The 24,927-nt window shown below is 40.1% G+C and overlaps 1 protein-coding gene across 8 annotated transcripts in view; it reads right to left on the bottom strand.

Annotated features, from left to right (window-relative positions):
- Window positions 1-24,927, bottom strand: part of unc13a (unc-13 homolog A (C. elegans)) — a 63,279-nt gene that overhangs the window by 9,082 nt on the left and 29,270 nt on the right. For 2 of the 8 annotated variants that reach the window (XM_055013961.1, XM_055013968.1), the window contains 18 exons: window positions 24,718-24,871; window positions 24,509-24,577; window positions 24,068-24,157; window positions 23,610-23,744; window positions 20,712-20,845; window positions 19,827-19,912; window positions 18,325-18,451; window positions 18,136-18,232; window positions 17,238-17,381; window positions 17,027-17,104; window positions 16,382-16,459; window positions 16,184-16,272; window positions 15,937-16,083; window positions 14,448-14,571; window positions 8,974-9,030; window positions 8,742-8,822; window positions 6,805-6,952; window positions 4,762-4,818 (listed from right to left, as the gene is read on the bottom strand). In XM_055013961.1, coding sequence (XP_054869936.1) covers window positions 4,762-4,818; window positions 6,805-6,952; window positions 8,742-8,822; window positions 8,974-9,030; window positions 14,448-14,571; window positions 15,937-16,083; window positions 16,184-16,272; window positions 16,382-16,459; window positions 17,027-17,104; window positions 17,238-17,381; window positions 18,136-18,232; window positions 18,325-18,451; window positions 19,827-19,912; window positions 20,712-20,845; window positions 23,610-23,744; window positions 24,068-24,157; window positions 24,509-24,577; window positions 24,718-24,871 — 1,895 coding nt within the window. Of the gene's footprint in view, window positions 1-4,761; window positions 4,819-6,804; window positions 6,953-8,741; window positions 8,823-8,973; window positions 9,031-11,052; window positions 11,083-13,293; window positions 13,300-14,447; window positions 14,572-15,936; window positions 16,084-16,183; window positions 16,273-16,381; window positions 16,460-17,026; window positions 17,105-17,237; window positions 17,382-18,135; window positions 18,233-18,324; window positions 18,452-19,826; window positions 19,913-20,711; window positions 20,846-23,609; window positions 23,745-24,067; window positions 24,158-24,508; window positions 24,578-24,717; window positions 24,872-24,927 lie in introns of all 8 variants that reach the window. The other 6 variants (XM_055013964.1, XM_055013966.1, XM_055013965.1 and 3 more) reach the window with 4 other exon arrangements.

The following is a 24,927-nucleotide window of genomic DNA, read 5'->3' as shown; positions in this document are numbered from 1 at the left end:
CTAATTCAACAAAGGTGAGGCCAACTGGTGTTAAAAGTCACACAATCAGTAACATTTAGATTATCTAAGTGACCTTAAGGTGTCTCAAGTGATTGTAGCATAAAGACACCTGTACCGGACCACAGAGTGAAGACAAAGAACACTCCAAGCAACTCTGTGAAAAAGGTTGTCCTCAAATACTGAGTTTGCTGAGCAAGAACTGTTGCTAATAGTCTCACTTATTTCTCCTATAAAATTAAACAAAAACGAGGCTGACATGAGAATCACAATTTTGTCTCCCGAGCTATAGAAACTTTGAGCTTTAAAATTTTCCTTTTTCTGGGTCTTTTAACTCAGTAACCCTCATTTGGTCACTTTGTTTAATGCATTTCAACCACTTGCATGTCTGTCTGTCGTGGAAGAGAGATCAGCATCTTGGTTGCTGTGAGGTTTTTCCTCATCTGAAATGGACGTTTATGGAATAAAGGGCATGTTGTGCTTGTTGGTTACTGTGATTTTGGCTACATAAATATACATTAACTGACTTGACAGGTTTGAATTACACCTTTTCGAACTTCAAATATCAAACTATCTATCCAAGATGAATGCTGTGGAGACTAGGGAAGCTTTGCAGTGTTTAAAACCAGCCTCAAGGTTTGGCTGAAGTCAGTACAAAGTTGTTATGATTACATTTTATTGATTGTTTTTACTGATTTTAATTATCGCACACGTATTGACTTTCAAGTTTTGTAATATTTTAAGTAGGGATGTCCGATATTGACTTTTTTTGCCAATAACCGATATGCTGATACTGACAACTCTCAATTTCTGATTCCGATATCAGCCGATACCGATATATGTGGTACACGTGTTTACACGCTTCACAACACAGTTTGATGATGTCATCATTTGTGCGGTGGTAAATGCCGGAGAAATCCAGGTATTATTTTATTGGTTTTCATGATAGGCAAAAAAAATTATATTGACCAATATTACATTTTTATGCTAATAAAAATGGCTGATGTTATCGGACATCTCTAATTTTAAGCAGTGTATTTATTGCTCTGTGGTTGTTCTCTGTTTCTGCACCTGCCCAGGGGCAATAGATGCAAACTAGCTGCTAGCTAACTGTGGTGCAATTGCTTTTATCTATGTGCTGTTCCTGCAAATAAAAATAAAAATAAAGGAACAAACTCTAAACTAAACCTGCACAAGCTTGGTTCGTGGCTCTATAGCTGCAGGACTGTTTCAGAAATATAAAGATCCTGACCTGGTCATGGTGGCTCTTACTCTTTTGTCTGGGAGGGAATCCGTGGACAGATCTTTTCTTTGTGGTTTCATGCCGCATGTGAACAAGTGGTTTTTATCCACATACAACTCCAGAAGGATACGGTGACAGATGGACATTAATTTTCAATGTTTTAATTAGTGTCTTCGCTCTGTCAACGGTATCTTTGTGGCAGCGACCAGCAGCCTGCATGTGTGTGTGTTTTTAAACCAGCCGCCCACTAAACAAGGTGTCTGTGGGAGTTAGACGGCAGAGTGTTCCTGGCATGCAGCTCTCTGCAGCTCTCGAGGGAGCATTATGGGATTGCTGGTCTCGCTGCCAGCAGGACCAAAGACAGCAGCAGTCATCCATCTGGCCTCGTCTACTCAGTGGAGGACGTCCATAAAAAAAGATGAGAAAGAAACTTTGCTAGCTGGGAGGCAGGAACACGCTGCCAAGAAAACACGGCCTCTTCCGTCTTTAACAAACACAACAATCAGAGGTGCACGTTTTCCACCATATTGTAAATCTTCATCGGAATAGACTTTAAATCTCAGACTGTGATGGTGCCAAAGCGTCACCCGAGTTCACTGCATGTTAACAAATGACTCTCAGTTATTTCAGTTACAAATATCGCAGCTTGTAGCCGGCAGTGTTCAAGAACGTCAGCCGCCACTGATCAAAGCCCTCTTTCAGCTGCTGTCAAGTTCATGAGAATAAATTCCACTTAGCTTCGTTCATTCTTCCTGCTCTAATCATCCACTCTAATAAGGTTGGAGAAACTATTCAGTGAAATCTGACTGACAGCGAGTTAATTTGCATTCTTGTTACAGTCAAGCACATCCAGCAGCTGGCAGGAAGGCTGCAGACACACTGCTTTGTACATGAATAAAAATGTAAATTTTGTAAGTCACCAATTATATAACTGTGAAAAGTAACCATTACTAAACACTCTGCAAAAATTTACACACCAAAAAATTACTTAAAACTTTGTGTTTGTCTGGTCTGACTTCTTCTATTGTAAAATTTATAGTAGGAATTTCTTTTTATTTTCAAAAATGTGGGATTAAGCTTTTTTTTTTGGCTTTACAAATTAAGACATGGGACTAAATAAACTGTATTCAAATAGTTGCATTTATTTTTCCTGATATCTAATTCCTGTCGTGTCAAAAACAACAAAAATACACCTCATAAACTACCTGGGACAAGCAAGTGAGTGTCAGCAGAATGACTCAGTCTTCTTTCCTTACAATCTGTCTGTCATATGATCCAAGAAAGAGAAGTTCAGATAAACAACTAAAGACAGAGTTGAGTCTGAGGTTGTTTATCTTAATTTGAGTACCAAAAAGACATAAAATCGAGTATCTGAAATTGGAAAAACTTGTACTTAGTTGCTAAAAGAACATACAAAATATAGACTACTGCTTTGTCAATACTGGATTTTTGAGGCTGATGCAGATTTTTTTGGGAGTAAAAAAACTCTGACATCAACACCTTTGTAAATGTATGTATATATGCTTGGTAGAGTTACTTTGAAAAGGGAAAATGTTCACTAATTATTTGCTAATCATTTTTAAAGCAACGTTATTCACAAACCAGTTCGTAATATATTGTGAGCTTGATTCTGCATCACCATCTGCTCATCTGTGATATACACTCTGCTACATGTGCTGCAGACAGTGCTGAGAGACAAACTTCGTGAAAACACAGTTTCTGAATTATCCAAAGCATAGTTTTCTGCATTTTTCTGCAAAAAAGTTGGTATACTGAAGCATATCAGCCAGCACACACACTGATACTGATTTATCTATGATTTGCCAGTATAGGCTGATCAATATGCACTATATGTACTATAATCAGACAGATGGTATTTGTAGTTAAGTATTTCAATGCAATCTGTTCACTGGTATTTAAATTTCAACATTAAGTAGTTAGTAGTGGTTACTTGTCACAATTAAGTTTTGGCTCTTTATAAAATAAAATTATTATTGCCTTTCTTTACATCTAAAGCTATTATTTTTATATTAATCCAACTATATGACACAAGCTGAATATGTTTTGATACACACGACTGTTATAGGATATTCATTTGCTTATGTATGAGTTGTTATGAAAAAAGCTATTATTTTCCCTTCTTTCATACCTTTTCTTAACCCTCACATGTAATATTGGTGCTTGAAATTTCCAAAATGACATTTGTTACAGCTGACTACAATTTATTAAAAAAAAAAACCCCAAAACAACACACTGCTGGAGTAATGAGAAACTATTTCTACTTTAAATATTCATTAATTTGCTGCTTATTTTCAGAATAAGTTGACTAATGCAGGTGAAGATTACAGAAAAAATATCAAATTTGCCAAAGGCTAACAGATTCAAATAGCTTTTTCTTTGCTTCCAAATTCCTGTCTTTGGCCTCTTTCCTTAGAAAAACAATGCAACCTGGTGTGCAACTGATCTACTTCTGAGTTTCTCTTCCTGGAGTGTGAACACTTTCACTTTCAGCTGTCAATCTGTGTAATAATAATCATCAAGGCATCGATATGACAGCAGAGACTGAATTAGCTGAAAACTCACAGCTGCAGCATCGCATGTGTGTGTGTGTGTGTGTATGAATAAAACCGCATGTGAGGAAGAGTCAGATCTTTATATCTTAATCTAAAGCGACAGAAATCAGACCACCTGACCTGAGGGACTGTTTCTGATTGGCTCAATCTGTGGTGGGATGAGTGGAGCAGCCTTTCTCATCGCTGCTTTAGGGAGCTGTGTGGGTGTTTTTGTGCGCCTCCGCCTGGGTTTGATGATAGAGCAGGGAAGGACAGGGAGCCCTCCCAGACAAACTGAGCCAGCAGCCATCATCATCTTCATGTTAATCCTACCCCTCTTCATCAGCATTTCAAAAATACAGAAGAAAAACCCAGCGAGTGTGTCGGTAACGGAGGAGGATTTCCTCACTGAAGACAGATAATACTCAGAGCTTCTGCAACCTTAAGGAGAGCCTCAGTCAGTCACATTGCTCAGCTCGGTCAGTCACTCGTCCACGTGAACACACACACGATCACACAATCACACACACACTCGGCCCTTTGGCTTCTCTCTGTGACATCATGCTGCATCAGAATTCCTCCACACTTTAATGCATTTCTATTATTTTTCTCTGATGTCCGCACATCATGCTTCAGTGTCTGCTCATACATACCGTCCTGGGCGTATGTATTCAGCGCAGCTCCGTACATACAGACATCAGTGTGTACATTTCATGCATGAATGCATAAAGTCAGTATGCTTATTGTTGTGCTGTACGTGTGTGCAAAAAAGGAAAAAAAAAACGAAGTTCAATCTGTGCATTGCATTTGTCTGTTGGGATGAATTGGAGCAGGCAAGGAGGAGGGGTTGGTTTCAGGATGCATATGGGAGGTGGTGGTGGGAGGTGGAGGGGAGTTTGGGCTTTGTTCTGGAGGCTTTCTGGTAATCCTGGATGTCTCAAGGCCCCTCCGAGCCTGAGTGCCACATACCCTTTTCTGGGTAAACATCCTCACTAGTGGTGAATCTCACCCCCTTCCCGCCGAACACTGGCCCACAGACGGGGCAGGAAGAGGGAGTAGACAGAGAGAGGAGAGACACGTAGAAATATGAGGTTTGCAGACGTTGAATTGAAGAATTACAGAGTAGAAAAACAACATATATATGCATTTTTACTGAGGTTGGGGGCATTTCTGTTGAAGCTGCGCCTTCTTTCCGCTATTTATTGCACTGAAGTGAGTCAAAAATGCCACAGAAGCAAAAGAAACGCAAAGAAAATACTTGGATTCAGAAGACTAAAGTGACTGTTGAACTGGGCAAGAAGAGGAAGTAGGCAGAAAAAGGAGAGACATGTAGAAATACAAGGTTTGTAGAAGTAGAATTTAAGAACAAGAGTAGAAAAACAAAATGTATAAGCATTTTTACTGGAGTTGGGGGCATTTCTACTAAATCTACTCCTTCTTTCTATAGAGATCCAGGACTTTATATTGCACTGACATGAGTTAAAAATATGACAGGAGCCTAAAAACCTAAAGACTGTTAAACTTGGCAAGTAGATGAGATGGTGTAGACAAAAAAAGCAGAAAAGAGTAGAAGTGACAAAGGCTGAAGTGAAGAATTACAGTGTGGAAAAACAATTTTTATATGGATTTTTCTTGAAGTTGGGAAGAAACTGAAGCATTTCTACTGAATCTGCCCCTTCTTTCCAGAGACACGCAAGACTTAATATTGTAAAAACGGCATAAAGAAATAAATAGATAAAAATAGAAAAATGTCACAGCAACAAAAAAATGCAAAGAAACTCCTTGAGGTTTAGAGGGTGAAGTGAAAGTTGAACTGGGCAAGAAGAAGATGTAGACATAAAAAAGGAGAAAATGAGTAGAAAAAAAAACACATATATGCATTTTTCTTGAAGTTGGGGAGAAATTAATGGATTTCTACTGACTCCGCTCCTTCTTTCCATAGAGATGTGGGACTTTATATTGCACCGAAGTGAGTTAATAATGTGACAGAAGCAAAAGAAAAAAGCAGAGAAACTTGCTTGAGGTTTACAGGGTTAAGTGACAGTGGAACTGGGCAAGAAGAGACATGTAGAAATATGAGGTTTGTAAAGGCTGAACTGAAGAATTACAAACTAGAAAAACAACATATGTATGTATTTTTTCTGAAGTTGGGGGCATTTCTACTGAATTCATTCCTTCTTTCCACTGAAATGGAGAACTTTATATTGCACCGACGTGAGTTAAAAATGTGACGTTTCAGAGGGTGAAGTGACTGTTGAACGGGGCAAGAAGAGACGTAGAAATATGAGGTTTGCAGATGTTGAATTGAAGAATTACAGAGTAGAAAAACGACATGAATATGCATTTTCCGAGGAGTTGTGAGAAGCTGTCAACTGAATCCGCTCCTTCTCTCATTTATTCTTTTGATCTTGCGACATGCACAGCTCACACGGATCCAGTACTGCAAAACACACTTAGGTATGCAGCAAAAAACCGCATGGCATTCTGCCTAATTAAATTTTCAGCGATCATCCACTCAAATGGCATTTCTACCGGCGGCGCTCAGGGACAGCGTGTCAGGATCAGCTTCCACAAAGATGACGGCTGTTATGTAGCTATCTGACGGTGGGACGGAGGCTGAGCAACGGAATCAAAGAGCAGGGAGAAAAGAGGGGGTGGGTTTTGGTTTGTTTTTTCATTGCAAATAGCTGTCAGATCGTGTAGAGAATAGTCTCCGTGCTTCCGGAGGCGGGCTACCAGGAGACTCAGCGTTTCCGAGCACCGAGGGAAAAATATTGTGCTGCCACAGTCTCGACTTTATGCTCTACAAAGCATGTGAGGTAGTTTCAGGATATGCAGCTTGGCATTTGGGAAACCCTAACGTCAACAGAGGTAGCGGGAGACACGGGGTCCTCGGAGAGCAGAGAAGCAGGAATCCATCGGAGAATTACGTAACATAAAAATAATGAAGCGAACGAAGGGCCTGGAAAGTAAAGAGAATCCAAAAGCAGAGAACAAAGAGCATTAGGTTACCTTGTGCATTCTGTGACTGGACAAAGGTCTTAATGAGTTTGTCTGTAGCTTGTGTGTAGAGCGACAAGGCGTAGTGGAGAGACTGGAGGTCAGGACTCTTCTCCAGAAAAGTCTTCTTCAGGCCAACACCGCCAGCATGGAAATATTGCTAAAACACAGAAAAAAAGGCAGACAGACAGAAGAGAAAATAGCTGTTTACCAACATTGCACTGCAGCAGTCATTCAAAGAAGGAAAACGAGAAATGATTGAAAATAGTGGAGCAATTATCTGACAGAGTGAACTGCTACTGTGATGTCTGATGATCCTGGGAATCCCTTTGTTCTGATGAGAGTAAAAGGAGTCAAACATTCACAAACACACTGAGCTGCAACACTGACTCATTTAGTCGATTCACTGTTGAGTTTTTCATTATTTATCCAAGCTAACCAAACATTTGATGGTTCTTGATTATAGAATGCAAGTACTTGCTACTTTTTCTTGTTTTGCACGACAGTAAATTGAATATTTTGGGAATTTGGACAGTAGGTCAGACATTTTATTGGATCATTTAGCGCTCTAGGAAATTGGGATGGCCGTTATTCGCCATTTCCTGATGTTTTACAGACCAAACTGTTAATAACTAATAGAAAAAATGATGAGCAAATTATTCAGGGAAAGGGCAGATCTGTATTTTTCTGGATTGCAAATTGACTTTGCCGTAAGTCATGATGGTTTGTCTCTCTGCTGCAGTAGCTGTTTGAAATTTTGGATCCACTAATAACAACTCAATAAACCCCCCGAAGAATCAAATAAATATGTATATAACTTCAGACATGTTAGGTCCCTGTAGAGTTCTAAACACAGTGTACTATTTTGGTGCTTTGCAAGTTTTTGTGCTATCTTGTAAAAGAGATGTTGGATGATTGAAAAGTCAATTTTAATATGCCTTATTTTCCACTTTTTTAACCCAACTTACAGGTAAATGAAACGCTTATCTACATTTTTTAAGGTTAGTGGGTTTAAATTTTGGGTTTTAGGACAGCTGATGCAATTTTTTCCACAAAGAAATAAAAGTCTACACAGGGAACAAGCTCTCAGTTTGGTGTATTGTTTCCAGTTTAATTTGCATCTAACTTACACAAAAGCTAGATGCTGCCTTTTGCAGCTAAAAGATCCCACAGAATGCTTTAGCTTTCTCTCTGAGTGATCCTTTTAACATGGAAATATCACAGAATTCAAAGCACATCCGTTGCCTTTAACGCCATGTGTTTGGTGAGTTTCTCAAACAACTGCAGCAGCCTGGAAATGGCTCTAAAGTGACTGCTTGTTAACATGTAGTCTTAATGGGCCGTCTTTCAACCACTATTTCATGCTCCTTTCTGTTGTCTGACAACAGACACAGAGAAACATGTAAATGAAAACAGCTTTACTGGGAATTCAGATGTAGCAAACTTCAGTATGTGTGAGCACAGAGAGCGGGAGAAAAATGCAGCAGCTGAGTTTAGGCTGGACTGAAAACACAGTGACCCATGTAGTTCGTGTTTATTGGTTTAAAATTAAAGTTTCTACCATCTCTGATGTCTCTTTGTCCTACAGTTTCCACTGAGCTCTGACGTGTGCTTACGATCAAAGCTAATGGTAATGTTAGCCACATTCGCTGCACAACATGCTAAGGATTCAGGATTTCCTGATGAATGTGATAAAATTGCCATCAAATTAAAAGTAATTACTGTGTCTTCAGTGCCTGAGATACTGGGAGTGCATGAAGACTCTTGGCAGGATGGCAACAGTAAATCTTAATGGCTTTGACTCTACAGCTCCAAGCTTAAAATAACTACAAAACAAAATAGAAATGGATTTTCACTACATGAGACCTTTAAAATGTTTTGCCCAGTGTACTGCACATGCTCCTACACATACATACATGTATATTGAAAGTAGAACAGGGAATCTGTACCTTGATGGTGTCCAGAGCCAGCTCTATCACAGCACACTGCTTGGGTGTTAGTGCTTTGGCCTCCTCTCGAACCATATGCTCCTTTAAGATGACAGTGGAAGAAGCACAAAGAAGCAAAATGACCAGTCTGTCCATTTATACGCTCTTCTTCATATTTTCTAAGCGATTAGAGTGTCGGTATAAAGCCCTGATGCCAGGTCCAGAGCACCACTGTGCAGAAAACATAGCGTACCTTCAGCTTGGACAGCTGTCCGAGCTCCTTGGCAGCGTTAAAGATGAGCTGAGTGCCCTGGAAGAGACGGAAAGAGAAGGAGGAGAAACGAGAAAGGTAGACGAGCAGAGAGAGAGGAGAGCATTGTTATTATCATGACAAAACAGGGCAGCGGTAAACGGCTTAGTGTCACACAGAGGACAGCGACGTTTCTGACACACACATTCACAAACAGTCACTCTAAGCCGCTTTACAGATGTCAAGGTACTTTTTCCTTTCAAGTGCTGTTATCACACTTATCTGTGTTTTATTCATTCCAAAACATTACACTCCGCCGCACAGATTCACACAAACACACAGTGAGACATCTCAGTACAAAGAAGAAGGGAAAGTGACTCAGCTCATAGTGAGGGCAAGAAAGGAGACGTGCACTCAGTAACACACACACACACACACACACACACACACACACACACACACACACACACACACACACACACACACACACACACACACGTAGCATCTGTACAGTTGCACTGTGATGTACGCAGGTTTTACTGGAAGTCCAGCCTAATGCAATCCTCTGGTGATAGAATATATCACTAAATGCTGCCGACAGCACTTTCACCTCTTATCTTTGGTTACAGCCTTAGACATGAAATATGGTTTTACAATAAACTCTTTGTAGCTTGTTTTCTTAGTCCTACAAGCAACACCAAAAAAACTGAACAACATATACGTTTCCTGGAGGAATTTCATTCTAAAAACAGCGTCCACTATAGAAACTGTGTGAGTCTGTGTTGCTGATATTTCTGTTGTGAGAGTAATCCAGCCTTTCTCCATGGCCACACTGTGCTAAATTATTACAAAACAGGGCAGATAGATGCCCCTTTCTGTTGGAGAGGCTGCTGTGATCAGTCTAACAATCATTTCAATGCCATTTTTTTTTCTGCCCCTACAAATGCTAATCATCAGTGGCTTATCTGAAGCTCTGTGATTTGACTGTGATGTTGCTGGCAGTTGTACCACACCCTATTTTTCCTTACTCTTGTGTGTCAGTGATGTAGCCAAACTACCATGCTACAAAAGAGCATGTTTTTTATGAAATCGGACTCAAATTAACCCTCTGAACCCCAAAAAAGCATGTGATCTAAAGAAACGGTCACCAAAATTACAGCATTTATCAGAGCCAGAAATGGTGAAAACAGAAAGAAGTGTCCAATTTTCAGCTTTTAGTCCCTGAACTACTAATTTGCGACGCACTGTTCTGACGGAAAAATGTGAAAATTGTGAAATTTCGTCATAATCACGTTTTTCCACGTCTTCATAAAAAAAATTCTATCAAAAACTAAAAATTCTGCACTCCTTGGCGTAACAGAGAAGCCACTAGTGACTCAGCTGCGACTAACAGTCATGTAACAAAAATTATGGGATTTTTAGGCTGAACTGCAGGCTGTGCTACACAAAGAGCACAGTGTGAATCAGTGCAAAAACAATTTAAAATGTAAGTTATAAGATACAAAGGTGGTAGAGTTACCATATTTTCAAGTACTGGTAACACCCGTGGTTGGAATTTTGATTTAATTTCTTATAAATATTTATAAAATAAATCAAAGAAATCAAAAGAAATTTTCCTTTTAAATATACATATTTTTTGATGCTTTATAGCATTAGAACTTTGCTGTACTGCACAAAAAGTACTTTGGAGTTCTCACTGCCTCTAACCATGGTTGTGCTGTTTCCATAGAGATGCAGGACTTTATATTGCACTGCAAAATTAGCTTACAGTGAATACCAATATGAGCGGAGCAATGAAAGGCTTGGGGTTCAGAGGTTAAAGCGACCATTACTTGTGGTGCATTTAAGTCTCAAATGTCTGCATGTACATCATGGTGAGGCTGGCAGTGCAGCATCTGATAGAGGTATTTTCACAGCATATACACAGAACTACATAGAATTAGAGTGTAAACACAAAAGTGAAAAATCGGTATTTCCACTGCTTTGTTTGACTGGGGGGCTGAGGGAGAGAGACATAGACACGCAGAGTGGACATAGAGGAGAGAGACGAGACACATTGATCTGAAGGGGTTTAGTCCTTACATCACTGTGAGAAGCACTCTTCAGCCTCCCCTGGAAAGAGAGCATGTGGTTAATACTTCAAGCAGTGGCCAGTCCCTGCTGTCTGACTTCACCCTCACTGGCTAGATCAGAGTGTGATATCAAAAGTGCATCTGTTGCTTTGCAAAATGCAGACAAAATTTGACGACACTGCCAGAGATGTCACCTTTTGTCAGTTAGTTGTTTTGCTTTCCAGAGCAATGGAAGATTCTGTGTCTTGTTATGACACAGAAAAATGTCTAACAAGTTGCTGCTTGCCAAAGAATAACAGCAAACATTATGACGAGCAAATGATGCACAGAAATATGCAGGTGATATTTTTGCCTTTGCTCTGATGCATTCAAATCCATTCTGATGATAATTACTGAGACTTTTTATAGCAGACTACATCAATGGTACCACACTATGCGGTTTGATATTGGGGCTAGGCCACTTGTAATGCATTTACAATCTATTTAAAGCGAAAACAGTGACAAGAGGCAGAGGTAATATTGGAAAAACAGTAAAAAGCTGAATGCAATTTATCATACAACCTCTCCTATTAGTAAAATAAAATATAACCCACAATTAAAGAGTAGTTAAAGTACACTTTGTACAATTTAAGTACAACTGTCTTTCTTTGTATGAGGTAGAAAAGGAAACTTGATATCATACTCAGGTCTGTCCATTAAACATGAAGCCGAAGAAAGGACACCATTAGTTTAATTTTGCATACAGAGTAACGTTACTCGTTGGATGTGATCGGATAAATGTTTTTGGAAGTGGAACTATGTATTTGCCAATCAAATACATGGAAATGCACATTTTTGTAACATTCTGATTAATGTTTGTTATATCACAAACACTGGCAGTCTGAATTTGGGCCTTTTTCTGATAACAAACACCATTAAAACACATTAACAGGGTGAAAAAAAGACATTATTTTCACCAGAGACTGAGAATAATGACTAAGTTCTATCGGTGTTGCTGGACAGATATTTTCAAAACTCTGGAGTGAGCCAGGCTAGCTGTGATTCCCCGTTACCAGTCTTTATGCCAAATTATAGCTCAAGCTCCATATTTAGTCGACAGACATGAGAGCTTCTAAGGTAATTCTCTGCAAATAAACATTATATTTCTTAAATGTTTAACTATTCCTTTCAAGAAGAAACTCTGAAAAAATGCATTATTCAACACATTAAAGCTCTATGTGATGACTTCTGTCCAAAGTGCCACTTACGGATCATTTTGTGCTTTTTTTAAAAATGATTTTTGACAATAAATCAACATCACAAATCACATTGCTGGAAAAATGCACCAATCTTGTTCATTAGAAATAAAAACTGCATCATTTCTTATGCAGCACTGCATTTTTTTCTGCTACTGCACTATCAAGTAGATTCTCAAACATCTTAAAGTGTGACATCCTGAACATTTTTCCGTCCAGAAGCCATCCCATAGAGCTTTAAGACATCATTAGCATTTTTACACAGCACACTGACTGCACTTTGTTAATCAACATCAACCAAAACCAACAACCGCTCTTAAGAATCATCATTACAATCATCAAAGTAACAACAGAACATGAAACCAAACCAGGACCGACCAACAGGACAGGTCTGCAGAGACATACAGTGCAGTACAGTGTTGTACGGTTTACTGAGAGAAGACTGCAGTGTTGAAATAGATCAGATGCAAGCAACGAACCCACAGTAGGGGGTGGGAGGGCAGGACACAGTTCAAACAGGTAAGGAAAGGTGGGAAAGGTGGGGGACAGTGGGGGAGAGGATTAGAAAAAGGGGGAGGCTGGACACCAGATACCAAGCCACCGAGAGATCAGAGTCACCCCACCAGAGTCCCAGTATAAGGACACAATGCATGAAGAAGAAACAAGGCAACACCAGGTGCAAAAAGAGGAATACCACTTCCTGGTGGAGGAGAGTGTTCAGGAAGAAGAAGACAGCAGAATAAAAGAGGGAACAGGGGGGCACTGATTGGTGAAGATTGCCGAGGGGAAGAGGTGGAACCTATCAGAACGAGTCAGGAATGCACCATGCTTCTGTCTTCTCAAACAGAGAGACAGAGTTGGAGAAGAGATGAGGAGAAAGTAGAGGAGAGGATGGACAGATCGGAGACGGTGAGATGCTGGGGAAAGAAAACAGGGGAAGATCGCAGCCACATATAGCAGAGAGTCGACCACCGTGGACTGACAGACAGACAGACACGCAGGAGTGCTGTACTTACAATCATCTGTGGAGGGAGAGCGGTGGGAGCAGGATGTAATAGTAATCACAACAACAACAACCAGAGAGAAGGGTCAGTCAAGCTGCAAAGAGCCCCACATCAATCAAAAATACAAGTTCGGGCCGCAGGGCTGGAGGGACCAAATGACACCTGTCTAAATCCTGGAGTAGCTACAGGTTGAAAACTGAGCAGCTGCCACAACTAAATTTCTTTACTGTATCAAATCTCTTGCTAATATGGCAAATTAGCTTTAAATAGCAACTTTAAATTAAGAATTTGTCACTCAAAACTTCTTTCATTTCTCTGTTCCCCCTGAGATAAACTAAACTGGCTCCTGAAAACGAACCAGCGACTGTAAAAACACGAGATTATTATCAGTGATATGAGGCTCTTTAGTCATTAACCAAACATACATAAGAACACATATATCCAAAACAAAAAAACCCAAACAAACAAGAACCAAAAAAAAGAAAACAAGAGGCTGCTTTCCAAAATGTATGACTGTTTTTGGAAGTAGGCCAGATCCTTTGGGCAAAAAAAAGTGTTTCTGCCACTGAGTTACTCACAAATCAGAAATCTCCAAATAATTGTTGGCTGACATACTGGAGAGCAGCCATGAGCTGGTGTCAGAATGATATGGTGCAATCCTTTATTCTTTTTTTTCAGATTTTTAAAAGGGTTTTCATCTTGATTGCTTGGAAGAATGAAGGCACAGGGGGACAATCTTGAAAATAGTGTGTGTAGGGGCTGAGAGGAGGATATAGATGTGATGCAAAAGCAGTTTCATCTTTTGTTTATACAACATCTTGAATTGGAACACACACGAAATGTCTGTCTTTGTATTCCCTTTCCTCATTCGCCACCTCCTTCTCCATTTTCTTTTGATGCCGGCTTGGCAGTTGGAGGAGTGTGTAAAAAACGCACGTGTGCATGTGTGGATTATGTGTATTAGGTGCTTTGTAAATCATTCTTTCTGCTTATCGCTGTCGTTGCCATTAGAAAACATGAAAAATTCATCTCTCTTTGTCGGAACATTCACACTAAGCTTGTGTTTCTATGTGTCTGCATGCGCACATTTATCCTCTAATATAATCTATATGGTTTACCATTTATTCTGTGTGCATTTGTGTATTGATTCCTCTGTGTGCTCTCACCGTTTGGTCTGTGAGCGGCGGCAGAACAATGGTCTTCTCCATGGTGTTCATCACCAGCTTCCACAGCTCCTTCAACACCCGCTTCAGCACCGTCTTCTCACAGATCTTAGCAAACAAAGTCAGGCTGGCGGGAGACAGAGACACAAGAAAGAAAGCAGAGATGAATATTATGCGGTAGGGGAGGCAGGCATCATAAAAAGAAGATAGAAATAGCGGTGGTTGCTAGGAATCCTCTCATTATCAAAAGAAGACTTTTCAGAAAAACACAAAGGGTCAGATTTTAGGAGATGTCACTACTTCTACACTCATAAAGAGTCAGAGAAACCCATGGATGCCTTTGAAACCATCTCTTTGTCTCTAAAAGAAGTTGGAATGATCCGTGTATAAATTCCCTACAGTGAAAGTTGCCACATGTGGTTTGCTGGTGTAATTGCTCCTCAGCTCTGGTGAGAAGATCTAGTGCAGTACTTTTATTATTGACAGCAATTTCACCACAATAATATGTAAATCCTTAGTGATAATGCACTGTGCAGCTAATGTGGCTAACGGTACCTGTAACCTATGCTCACAGGTCAGAGCTCTGGTGAAGCTGTAAAGCTAAGGAACATTCAGAGATGGTGGAAACTTTAAGACTGATTTGAAAACAATAAACAAGAACGCTTGGGATTAATGTGTTTTCATCTTGCCATCTGTGTTTTAGTGCAACATAAACTCATCGGTTTGCTTCTCTCCTGCTCTCTGTGCTCACAGGGACTGCATTTTAATAGCAAAAATTCCAAAAAAAACGTTCTCATTTGCAGGTTTTTTCTGTTGTTGTTGTAGTCAGACAACAAAACAAATGTGAAATAGATATTGAAAGGCAGCACATTAAGACAACATGCTAACCAGCAGTCACTTAAGAGACATTTCCAAGCTACGGCTCTGCACCAATAGACAAGCTTAACGTCTGTGCTGTAAATTCAATGATATTTCCATGTAACATGATTGCTCAAAGAGAAAGTTAGAAGTGAAAGTCCTGGTGTCACACATCTGTATTTGGTGCTACTATCAACTGTTCTGTGCTGTCAATACTAGAAATCAGAAAGAGTCTTCTTCCTGAAGGTGGCGTGGACTGCAGCAACTCAACTGTATTTAAAGCTACAGACACCGAAACAGCGCATTTAGAACAGGATTAAAACCACGAGTTATACAGTCATGATGAAATGAGCCATGATTGCAGTATTTTGAGAAGTTAGAAAAATTGAAAGACACATTCTGGAAACATGAGACTTCCATTATTTAGCTGAAAAGGGACACAGTATAGAATTTAAACACTCTGCACAAACACACGTTCCCTAAACTATGCTAACTCAGCCTTTCAGCATATCCATAAGACTAAAACAAGTCTTCCACAAGTTTGTCTAGCATTGGGTAAAAAGGTTACATAATAATATGCATCTAAAACTGAGCAGTCCTTGATTACAATCAGTTAATTGAGAGATTGTCTCACTTGCTGTCCAGGAACTCCATGATTGGCTGCAGGACATTGTCAGCATCCTGGGCTACACTGCTGGCATTTCCCACATTTGAGGTTCCCTTCACCTGAGCCAAGATGTCTCCCATCTGCTTCACATTCTCCTCAATATGAGGTTGGAAACTGTAGTGGAAAAGATTATTTTAGTAAGTTTCAGTACGTGCTGCAGAGATGTAGCTTGTACTTTATATTTGTATAGAATTGTGCGTGAGCGTGTTTCTACCTGACAGCAAAGACCCTGCTGAGATCATCCATGACATTGTTGAGCTTAACCTGCAGGTCTTTCAGGATATCACTCGCCTCCACACACAGCTGAAGTACAAACAAGAAAACAAAGCTTGGTCGAGGTGACCGGGCAGGAAGGTTATGCAGCCATGAAAACAAAAACTTATATAAATATATCTGGAGCTGAATCACTCACGTCTTTTCCACCCATAGCTTCAAACATCTTCTCCAACTGAACCCTCAGCTGTTGGATGTTGTTGATCAGGATGCAGGGCTGGAAAAAGATGGCACATGTATATCTGAAACAGTCACGAAAACATTTTCAAACCTGCGATACAACTAATATAATAACAGAGTAATAATAGGTATGATATTTTGCCATTGACTGAGTCCAGCTGACTCTACACAAGACAAGCTAAGCTAAGCTAAGCTCAGCTCAGCTCAGCTCAGCTCAGCTCAGCTCAGCTCAGCTCAGCTCAGCTCAGCTCAGCTCAGCTCAGCTCAGCTCAGCTCAGCTCAGCTCAGCTAAGATAAGATAAGATAAGATAAGATAAGATAAGATAAGATAAGATAAGATAAGATAAGATAAGATAAGATAAGATAAGATAAGATAAGATAAGATAAGATAAGATAAGATAAGATAAGATAAGATAAGATAAGATAAGATAAGATAAGATAAGCTTTACTGAGTCCTCAACAGGGAAATGTACATGTGACAGCAGCTAGTTAAGATGAGGCCTGGAAGAAGGAGGACAAAAGTCACAAAAAGTATAATGAGGATAAAAATAAAAGTAAAGATATAATAAATGTCTCAATATAGGTCATGTCTTTGGTCACTAACCACTTTCTCCATGGTAACATAGTTTGCAAACAGCTTGGAGATGATATCAGCATATGACAGAAGCACATTGCTGATGGTCTGCAGAGGAAAACAAAAAAGATCAATCATCAGGGAATAGCTACAGTTAAATTACAGAATTTAAAAAATTAAGTGCAGTAAACTACACAATTTAAGATCTCTTTGGTGTTTTTATTGCAAAAAGTAAACTTACCTTGGCAAATCGCTTCATGTAGTGTCCTACAATCTGCGGATCCGGACACTCTAACTTCCTGATGATCTCGAAGCTCTGGTTGAGCTGGGAGAAGACGTCCACCACTGAACAGGAGAACAGAGCGTGTTCTGACGTCACTTGGAACTGCAGGGGTGGAAAAGATGCATGGGAAGATTAAAAGCTGAGGTGGTAAAAATTACAGGATAAAAAGCATGAGAAGGGGAAACTTTAAGAGCAATTCTGGGGAGCAGATGAGAAGCTGGGATTGAAAGGAAGCTAGGAAGATGTGACCCCTGCACAGATAGGACCATATAGGTGGATTATTAGATGCTATATTAAACTGGAGCTTTGATATGTTTCAGGACATGTCTGGCAGAGAAAACCTGCTGTACAGACAGTTAAACAGCCATCCAGTGACAGGTGGGAGCTCCTGTCTGTCTCCTTGTAATTGGCTGTTGGTTAGCGTCTGGTTCCTAATTGGCTAGAGGTGAGTGTGTAGGTGCTACTCCAGGGAGTCTGGGTAATGAGGTGAGGACAGCTTTCCTGCAGTCAAAACTGTAGAAGGCCATTAATTCACAATGTCCTGCTGTAACAGAGTTATCTTCCTCCCTAAGACTGTGCACATCTCAGATACTCTTTTTAAAAAAAAAAAAAAAAAGGCTTCCAAAGAATCCCCGTCTGCACCGCTGTGTCCGTGCTTCTATTTTTGCCTTTGAAGATCACAGGGGGGAGGCAGAGAGGGGGGAGGGAGGGAGGATGAAACTTTTTGACGATAACTTTGTGTGTGACAGAGGAAGCACAAAGGATGGATTACAGTAATTCTGCCTGAACAACAACAGCGACTCAGCATTTCCAGAGGACTGAAGGCGAGATAAGGAGGAGAGCTGGAAACTTTTACCCCATCTTTTTTGTCTCTCTCCAAAGCGCCGTGCAGAAAGTCGCGAGACACTTCCTCATTTTCGTCCAGCCACTGGATGACAAATGGCTCGAACCACCTATGGAGAGCAACGTTTGTAAAATGGGTGATTTCCTGCATGTTTTGATTTTTTTCCTTGTGTGTTTCTGTGTAAAACAAGGCGATACTCACGCAGGATATTCAGGCACTCTGCTCTTGAAGAAAGGCAGGTCTTTGCAGTACTCGTTGTACAGCCACTTGACCTTAAAGTGCAGGTTCATGTAATCTGCACTCTTGCACAGGCGATTTTTTTCATGTTCTGTAGACAGGATCAAAATTAATCCACGTTAAGTTTGTGTTTAAAGTATGGTTATCCGGAACTACAGCAGATCTACTGTGCAAACAGACGCAGTGACCCGGAGTGTAGCAAGCATCCTAATGGACTTCCATCCATCCATTATCTATATACTGCTTAATCCTGATTAGGGCCGCGAGGGGGCTGGAGCCTATCCCAGCTGACTTAGGGGGAAGGCAGGTGACACCCTGTATAGGTCGCCAGAGACAAACAATCATACTAACACCTACGGATAATTTAGAATTACCAATTAACTTCAGCCGGTGGGAGGAAGCCGCAGTACCTGGAGAAAATTCACACATGCACAGGGATAAGATGCAAACTCCATGCAGAAAGATCCCGGGAAGAAGAAAGAAAGAACCAGGGATCTTCTAGCTGCAAGGAAAAAGTGCTAACCACCAAGTCACTGCAGCCATCCTAATGGACTTGTTGAATGTAATTGTGGTCTTTAAGTGCACAGTCAGATTTTGTATAGCTGTCATTAATGCAAATGTTTGCCACATTACTTCACTTCTGTACTGGACTGGTGCTTCAGGTTATATCGACCTCAGGATGATGATGCTTTGAATTTAAGCCCCTCAAGTCTGTACTGAACTTTATCTGCTTTTAGCTTTAATACTCTGGGCAACTGGAAAGTTTTACAAACCACCTAAAATGGGTTCTTTCGAAATACTTGGTCAATTCATGATCACAATTTATTCAGCTTCAGCTTCTGTCCTTCTAGTTGTGCTGTTAGTCCATAGAGGTGCAGGACTTTATTTTGCAGTGAAAAATGAGGCAACAGTGATTAAAAATATAACAAGAGCAAAAAAAAAATAAAATAAAAAAAAACACACCTAGAAATGGATAGGGGATCAGAGTAACAGTAATTATATATATATATATATATATATATATATATATATATATATATATATATATATATATATATATATTAAACTGTTACAAAACATTATTGTAAATGAGGATTACCCACAAATTTAAATAAATTCAATTAAATCAACAAAGATGCCCAATCACACCAATTTTTCTAAAATCTAATATTACTGACACAAACTTCTCTGTTTGCAAAAAGTGTTTCCCCCCCAAAACAGCATATTCTGCTACCTGCAGTGGGTAAGTTCTGTAAGCATTTCAACTCCTAGAAGTTAAACGAAAAAATTTGAAATCTTAGACATTCAATTCAACCCTCTGAATACAAACTACGTTTATTGTCCTCTGTGTCTTCGGTCATTAGTGCTTAAACCACAAAACCACTGTTAGCAGCTGTCTAAAAGGTTCTTCAGTGACTGTGACAAGCTTTGTCAGCTCAGAAGATTCATGACCGATTTGTACTCACCCTCCATTGCGTACTTCATATCCTGAGCGAACAGGTTCCACATCACTTCAGCGCTGATTTTACCCACATTGAGCTCCTGGGGAAACCTTGATGGAGAGAAAGAACTTATATGAAACTGAGGCAAGCAGAAGAAAGTCTCAGAGTGCAGTTTTAGGAGGTAATAAGAGAAATTCAGGGAAATTGAATCGCTCCTCTTTAATGATTTAAATTTAGATGGTTCTAGGATGAAACACATTTATCATATTGACAGGCTTGGAAAAACAATCATATGATTCCACCACATGAATCCTGCCCAATAATAAGAAAAACTTTTAAATCACCAGTTAGTACAACAACAACAACAACAACAACAGGTAGAATATGGTGCAGTTTTTTTCAGCTGCAGGCCAAAAGAAAGAGAAAGCAGCTCACTACACTCTGCCACAATGTCGACTGCATTGCTAGAGCTAGATCACAAATTTGGCATCCTACAATTAAATGAAGATGATCGACTGCAGTATTGACATTTAAATTATGCTCTGCTTGAAGAAAAGTTCACTCATATGGATGACATGCCTTCAATTTGGCCAAATCTGACAGCAGAATGCCTTATTTCATTCTTTTCCAACTAATTGTTGGTTTCACAGCTGTCTGAGTGAACTGCAGCCACCTGGCTAGCATTTAATTTAGCCTGCATGTGAGGCATTGAGGGAACATTGGTAAATAGTAGCGTCTATCAAATAGCACATGTTCAGCAAGTGAGGAGTTTAACCTGACCAGTTTATAGGACTGATATCAGAAACACAGCGATGACAAAAGGAATATATTTTCAGAGTAAAACATTAGTAGCCTCAGTGCTTACAATGAAGAAGTTAATCTGGAGCCCTAGAAAATCTAGAAACATACTGGTTTAGGCAGGGAGTGTAGGAGTTCTTGTCTTCCTCGATGATGGAGACGATCAGCGTGATGAGTTTGGACCAGAAGTCCAGGTTCTTGATGCTGGGTCCCTGCTCCTCTGGAGGCACAGCACCCTGCTTGGCCTGGAAAAGAAACGATAAATGTTGATACTGACTTTTTAGAGAAAGTTTTTCCTGCTGGTTTCTTTATTTATAAAGATTTGAAGATCAGAACTTTTGGCAACATCTGCCAGGATGTAACTTAGAATGATTGCTAAATCACTAAGTTTTTAAAGCTAAACTATGCCAAACTCCAGTCCTATTCTGGATGAAATAACCAAAGAGCCAGCCCTGTATACTGTGTGACCATTTCCTAATCTTAGTGTGAGTTTTACTAAGAGTATTTTTTTTATTGTCTGAAACATTTGAGAACAGTTTTGGAGGGAAATCTCGTTGTTAATCCAACAACTCGTACATATTCAATGTTTGCTGCTCAAAAAGCTTTAAACAGACTCCGGATGTCAACTGTCTGGTCAACTTCTTTGAGATAGACGAGGATGTGCTGGAAGAAAAAAAATGAAGCTGGATGTCACAGAGGTTCAAGAGAGAAGAATGATCTTGCAGATAATTCAACAAAATATAGCAACGTCCCTCGGGATGAAATGTTTTATTCAAAGGGAAAAAAATGCGTGTTTGAAATTCACGGGGCAGCCTGAATGGGGTTGCCGCTTTAATGAGGGCTCAGAGCAAGTTCTAGAAACCCTTGTTGAAATCTGGTACAGGAGTGATGGATGGAAGATCCTCTCAAGACTGAGAGGATGACGGAGATTCACCACAACCAGACACATGGATGCACAGATTATAGTGCATCTTACACAGCAAATGAGGGCAAATCAGTAATCAAGCAAAAGACGCTGCACTAATAACAAGGACAGATCCTTTTTGTAAGAGGAATATTTTTAGCCAAGCAACCTGATTAGTCAAGGACCCTTTTCTTTGTGATGATAAGTTGTGAGGAAAACTGCCAGCCAAGTTCTCAATGATTACTGAGTCAACTCTTTCGCAAACTTTAGGGTTAGACTTTGATTTATTCTGCTTCAGTGAGACTGGGCCAGACTGAAGATAAAGACAAAGAAAACTTCATCAATCATTGGATATCTAGAGCTAAAGTTTCAGAATCAATGCTGTGGCCACTGAACAAAAAATACTGAGCAGTAATGTGGATTGCTGGGGAACCACGAGCAACCATAAACTGAGAAAGACATTAACTAAGATCCAGGTTGAGTGACCACAACCTGGTTTTTGACAACAGACAAACGTGGGAACCCAGCAAACACAGATTCTATCAGTAATGCCAAAAACAACAACAGCAACAGTATTAAAACAGCAAAGGCAAAGGTACACACCTTGCTACGTCACTGCATTTATTATATAGTATATAGCCACAACAACCAAGTTCCTTACACACTTTTAGTAGAAAGAAACTTTAAAATGCTCTTGGGAGAAAACAGATATAGCACAGAAGCAGCAAAAATTGTCACAGACTGAGGAGAAAGCAGCAGAACAAGATAAGAAACCGTAGTTAGAGCCTTTAAAATCTGCCTCTAAGTGTCGGATTTTTACTTTTGTATTTTTCTTACAATTACTACAATCTATATATTAATAAATACATAGTTTGTATGTAGCAGAGGCTGATACCGATGCTGATTATTGGTAATCAAGATAGGCTGATAGCTGATCTTTGGAACGTTTATACATTAAATGTAATGTCTAAACAGCATGTGATGGCAGGGAACCTGTCATTCATAACTAGACTTCTTCATCAGCCCGCCAAGAAATGCAGTGGAGTTATGTGACGATCAGCCTATGTTTGTCGGTCTGTTAGTCTGTTAATCTGTCTGTGCGCAACATCACTCAAAAACGGACCAACGGATTTGGATGAAATTTTCAGGTCAGAAATGACACAAGGACCACCTCATTAGATTTTGGCAGTGATGCGGCTTACAGCCTGGATCCATGGATTTGTTAAAGATTTCTGTATCATTGCAAGAAAACGGCACGGTGTCACTATGACAAGGGAACACGACGTCAGCTGCCTGCTGACAATCACATGATTGCGATCCTACTACAGATCCACTGCTGCGGACTTATTGGGACTTTTCCGTTGGAAATGATTGCGCTCTCTGAATGCGTTTCTTGTTAATAAGTGTGACTATAACTGAATATGTAAAACAGAAATAGGAGTGATTAAATTAGGATGCTCCTCTCCACTTATGTGGGATCACCTGAGATTTATCAGTTTGTCTCCTGCAGTTACGTCTGCTGTGCTTCTCGCTTTCTTAATATTTCACTGTTCTATCACTTTTATTGCCCGCTAAGGTCCATATCTTAAAACATTAATAGTTATTATTCCAGACCCTCTTTCATGGTAATTTGTGACAGCTTCCTAATTTAGCCGCCAGCTGTTAGCACAGCCTTAGCCACTGTGAGGAGAGCTAATTTAGTGGTTTGTGGCAACAGCATGTGCTGTTCAGTTTTTGCGGCTTGAGAGACATTTCTGAGACCACAGAGTGACGACACACAGAGAGAGAAGGCTGCAACAGACCCGAAGTGGAACATTTATCAATAATTGGTCAATATAATACAGATACCAGTAATCGGAAAAATGGAACAGGCCGATAAACGTTCTATCCCTACTATATAGTAATATGTTAAGTGTGTTTTCATTTTTATTTACGTTCTACAATAGCAGCACTACAAACTTTGCATGACTGGCTTTAGTACTTTTAGTTCTGCTTCTACTTAATTATAGTTATGCCCAGAAACCAAACCCAAATTTGACATTTTTGACAAAGGGAGATTCAATCACACCCACATACACATTCAGTCTATCACTGCTGCTTCTTACCGGGTCTGTCTGGTATTCGCGGCTGTAGAGCTCGTGACAGTTATTGAAGATGTACTCGTAGGTGGAGTTGAGACAGGCTTTGACACAATCCTTCACGACCTGACTGGCTCTGGGTGGCGACTGGAGCTCTTGGACCTGAGCACAAAAACAAAGAGACAGTGTAACTAGACAAGTGACTGGCTCATTAATTTACCAAATTACTGCCCTTCAGAACGGTCTTCACGGTGATCTTGGTGACAAAGATGAAGGAGTAATAATTGCCTGAAAAGAAGAGGTTTGCATTTTGAAATACAGGTTTTTAGTCTGTCTTTAATATTCTGTGAGGAAATTATTGGTGTTGAAGTTTGACGCATCCTGTATGTGGAACATAGTGAGGAAAGTGTAAATTTTATGGGTTGGTGGAGTTCATGATTCATCTAAAAGACTCTGACACATGCTGAAAGAAGAAGGAACTGTACCTTCATTCTGAAAAAGGTGATGCTGGTGAGCAGGTCCACCGTGGACTTGAGGTCCTGCAGCCTCTCAGGACTGCTGGCTGGGAAGTTATTCTGCGGTCAGACAGAAAAAAGAACAAATACAGTGAGTCACAACACTTGAACTCACATCTGTCCTTGTCCAGTGTGTTTTTTTTTGTGCATCCGCGGGCAAGATCCAGCATGGTCAAACAATTTTCACTGCCAGAAATACCAAGTCTTGCTGTGTGGGTGTGCAGTGTTTCCTGAATGTGTCTGCATGTTTCAGAGGAGCTGTCAGTCTGATTAACACATCCACCTCCTTTGTTTTACCGTTTCTCACAAAGAGAGACGTATAAGTAGGAAGAGAGAATCATCACTTATAATGTAGAAGATATTGCAGGAGATATCATGAGCATAAACAGTGAGATGAAGAGAGAATCTTACTCTGTACATGGAGAGGTCGATCCTCAGGGAGTTGTGCAGCTGATCTAGAAGCTTCACAAATCGCTCTTTCTGTGGGTATTACAGCATACATGGTGGTGTTAAATATATAGCAGACACACCTCAGCTTTTCGGCACCAAAACATAGAAAACACTTTTGTGAAATCTGTTGAATTCATTGGCTCTGCTTTATGTTTCTGTGGTCGACTGACCCCAAAGTTAGAAGCAGCAAAGCGGTCCGAGGCGGAGACATTGTTGGTTGCCTGGGTGGTGTGTGCGTAGTAGGCATTGATGTTGGCCAGCAGGGTGCTCATCACTGCAGGAACTCCTGGGCACATGTACTTCGATGACAAGCAGGCAAAGTGGCTGCAAATGAGGGACGGACATGTGAGCAAATACTGGATATGAACAAGTTAGGCTGC

This window comes from Amphiprion ocellaris, chromosome 2 (genome assembly GCF_022539595.1).
Source record: "Amphiprion ocellaris isolate individual 3 ecotype Okinawa chromosome 2, ASM2253959v1, whole genome shotgun sequence".
NCBI classification, from domain to species: domain Eukaryota; kingdom Metazoa; phylum Chordata; class Actinopteri; family Pomacentridae; genus Amphiprion; species Amphiprion ocellaris.
Note: the sequence above shows the minus strand (reverse complement) of the source record. Positions and strands in the feature narration are given on the sequence as shown.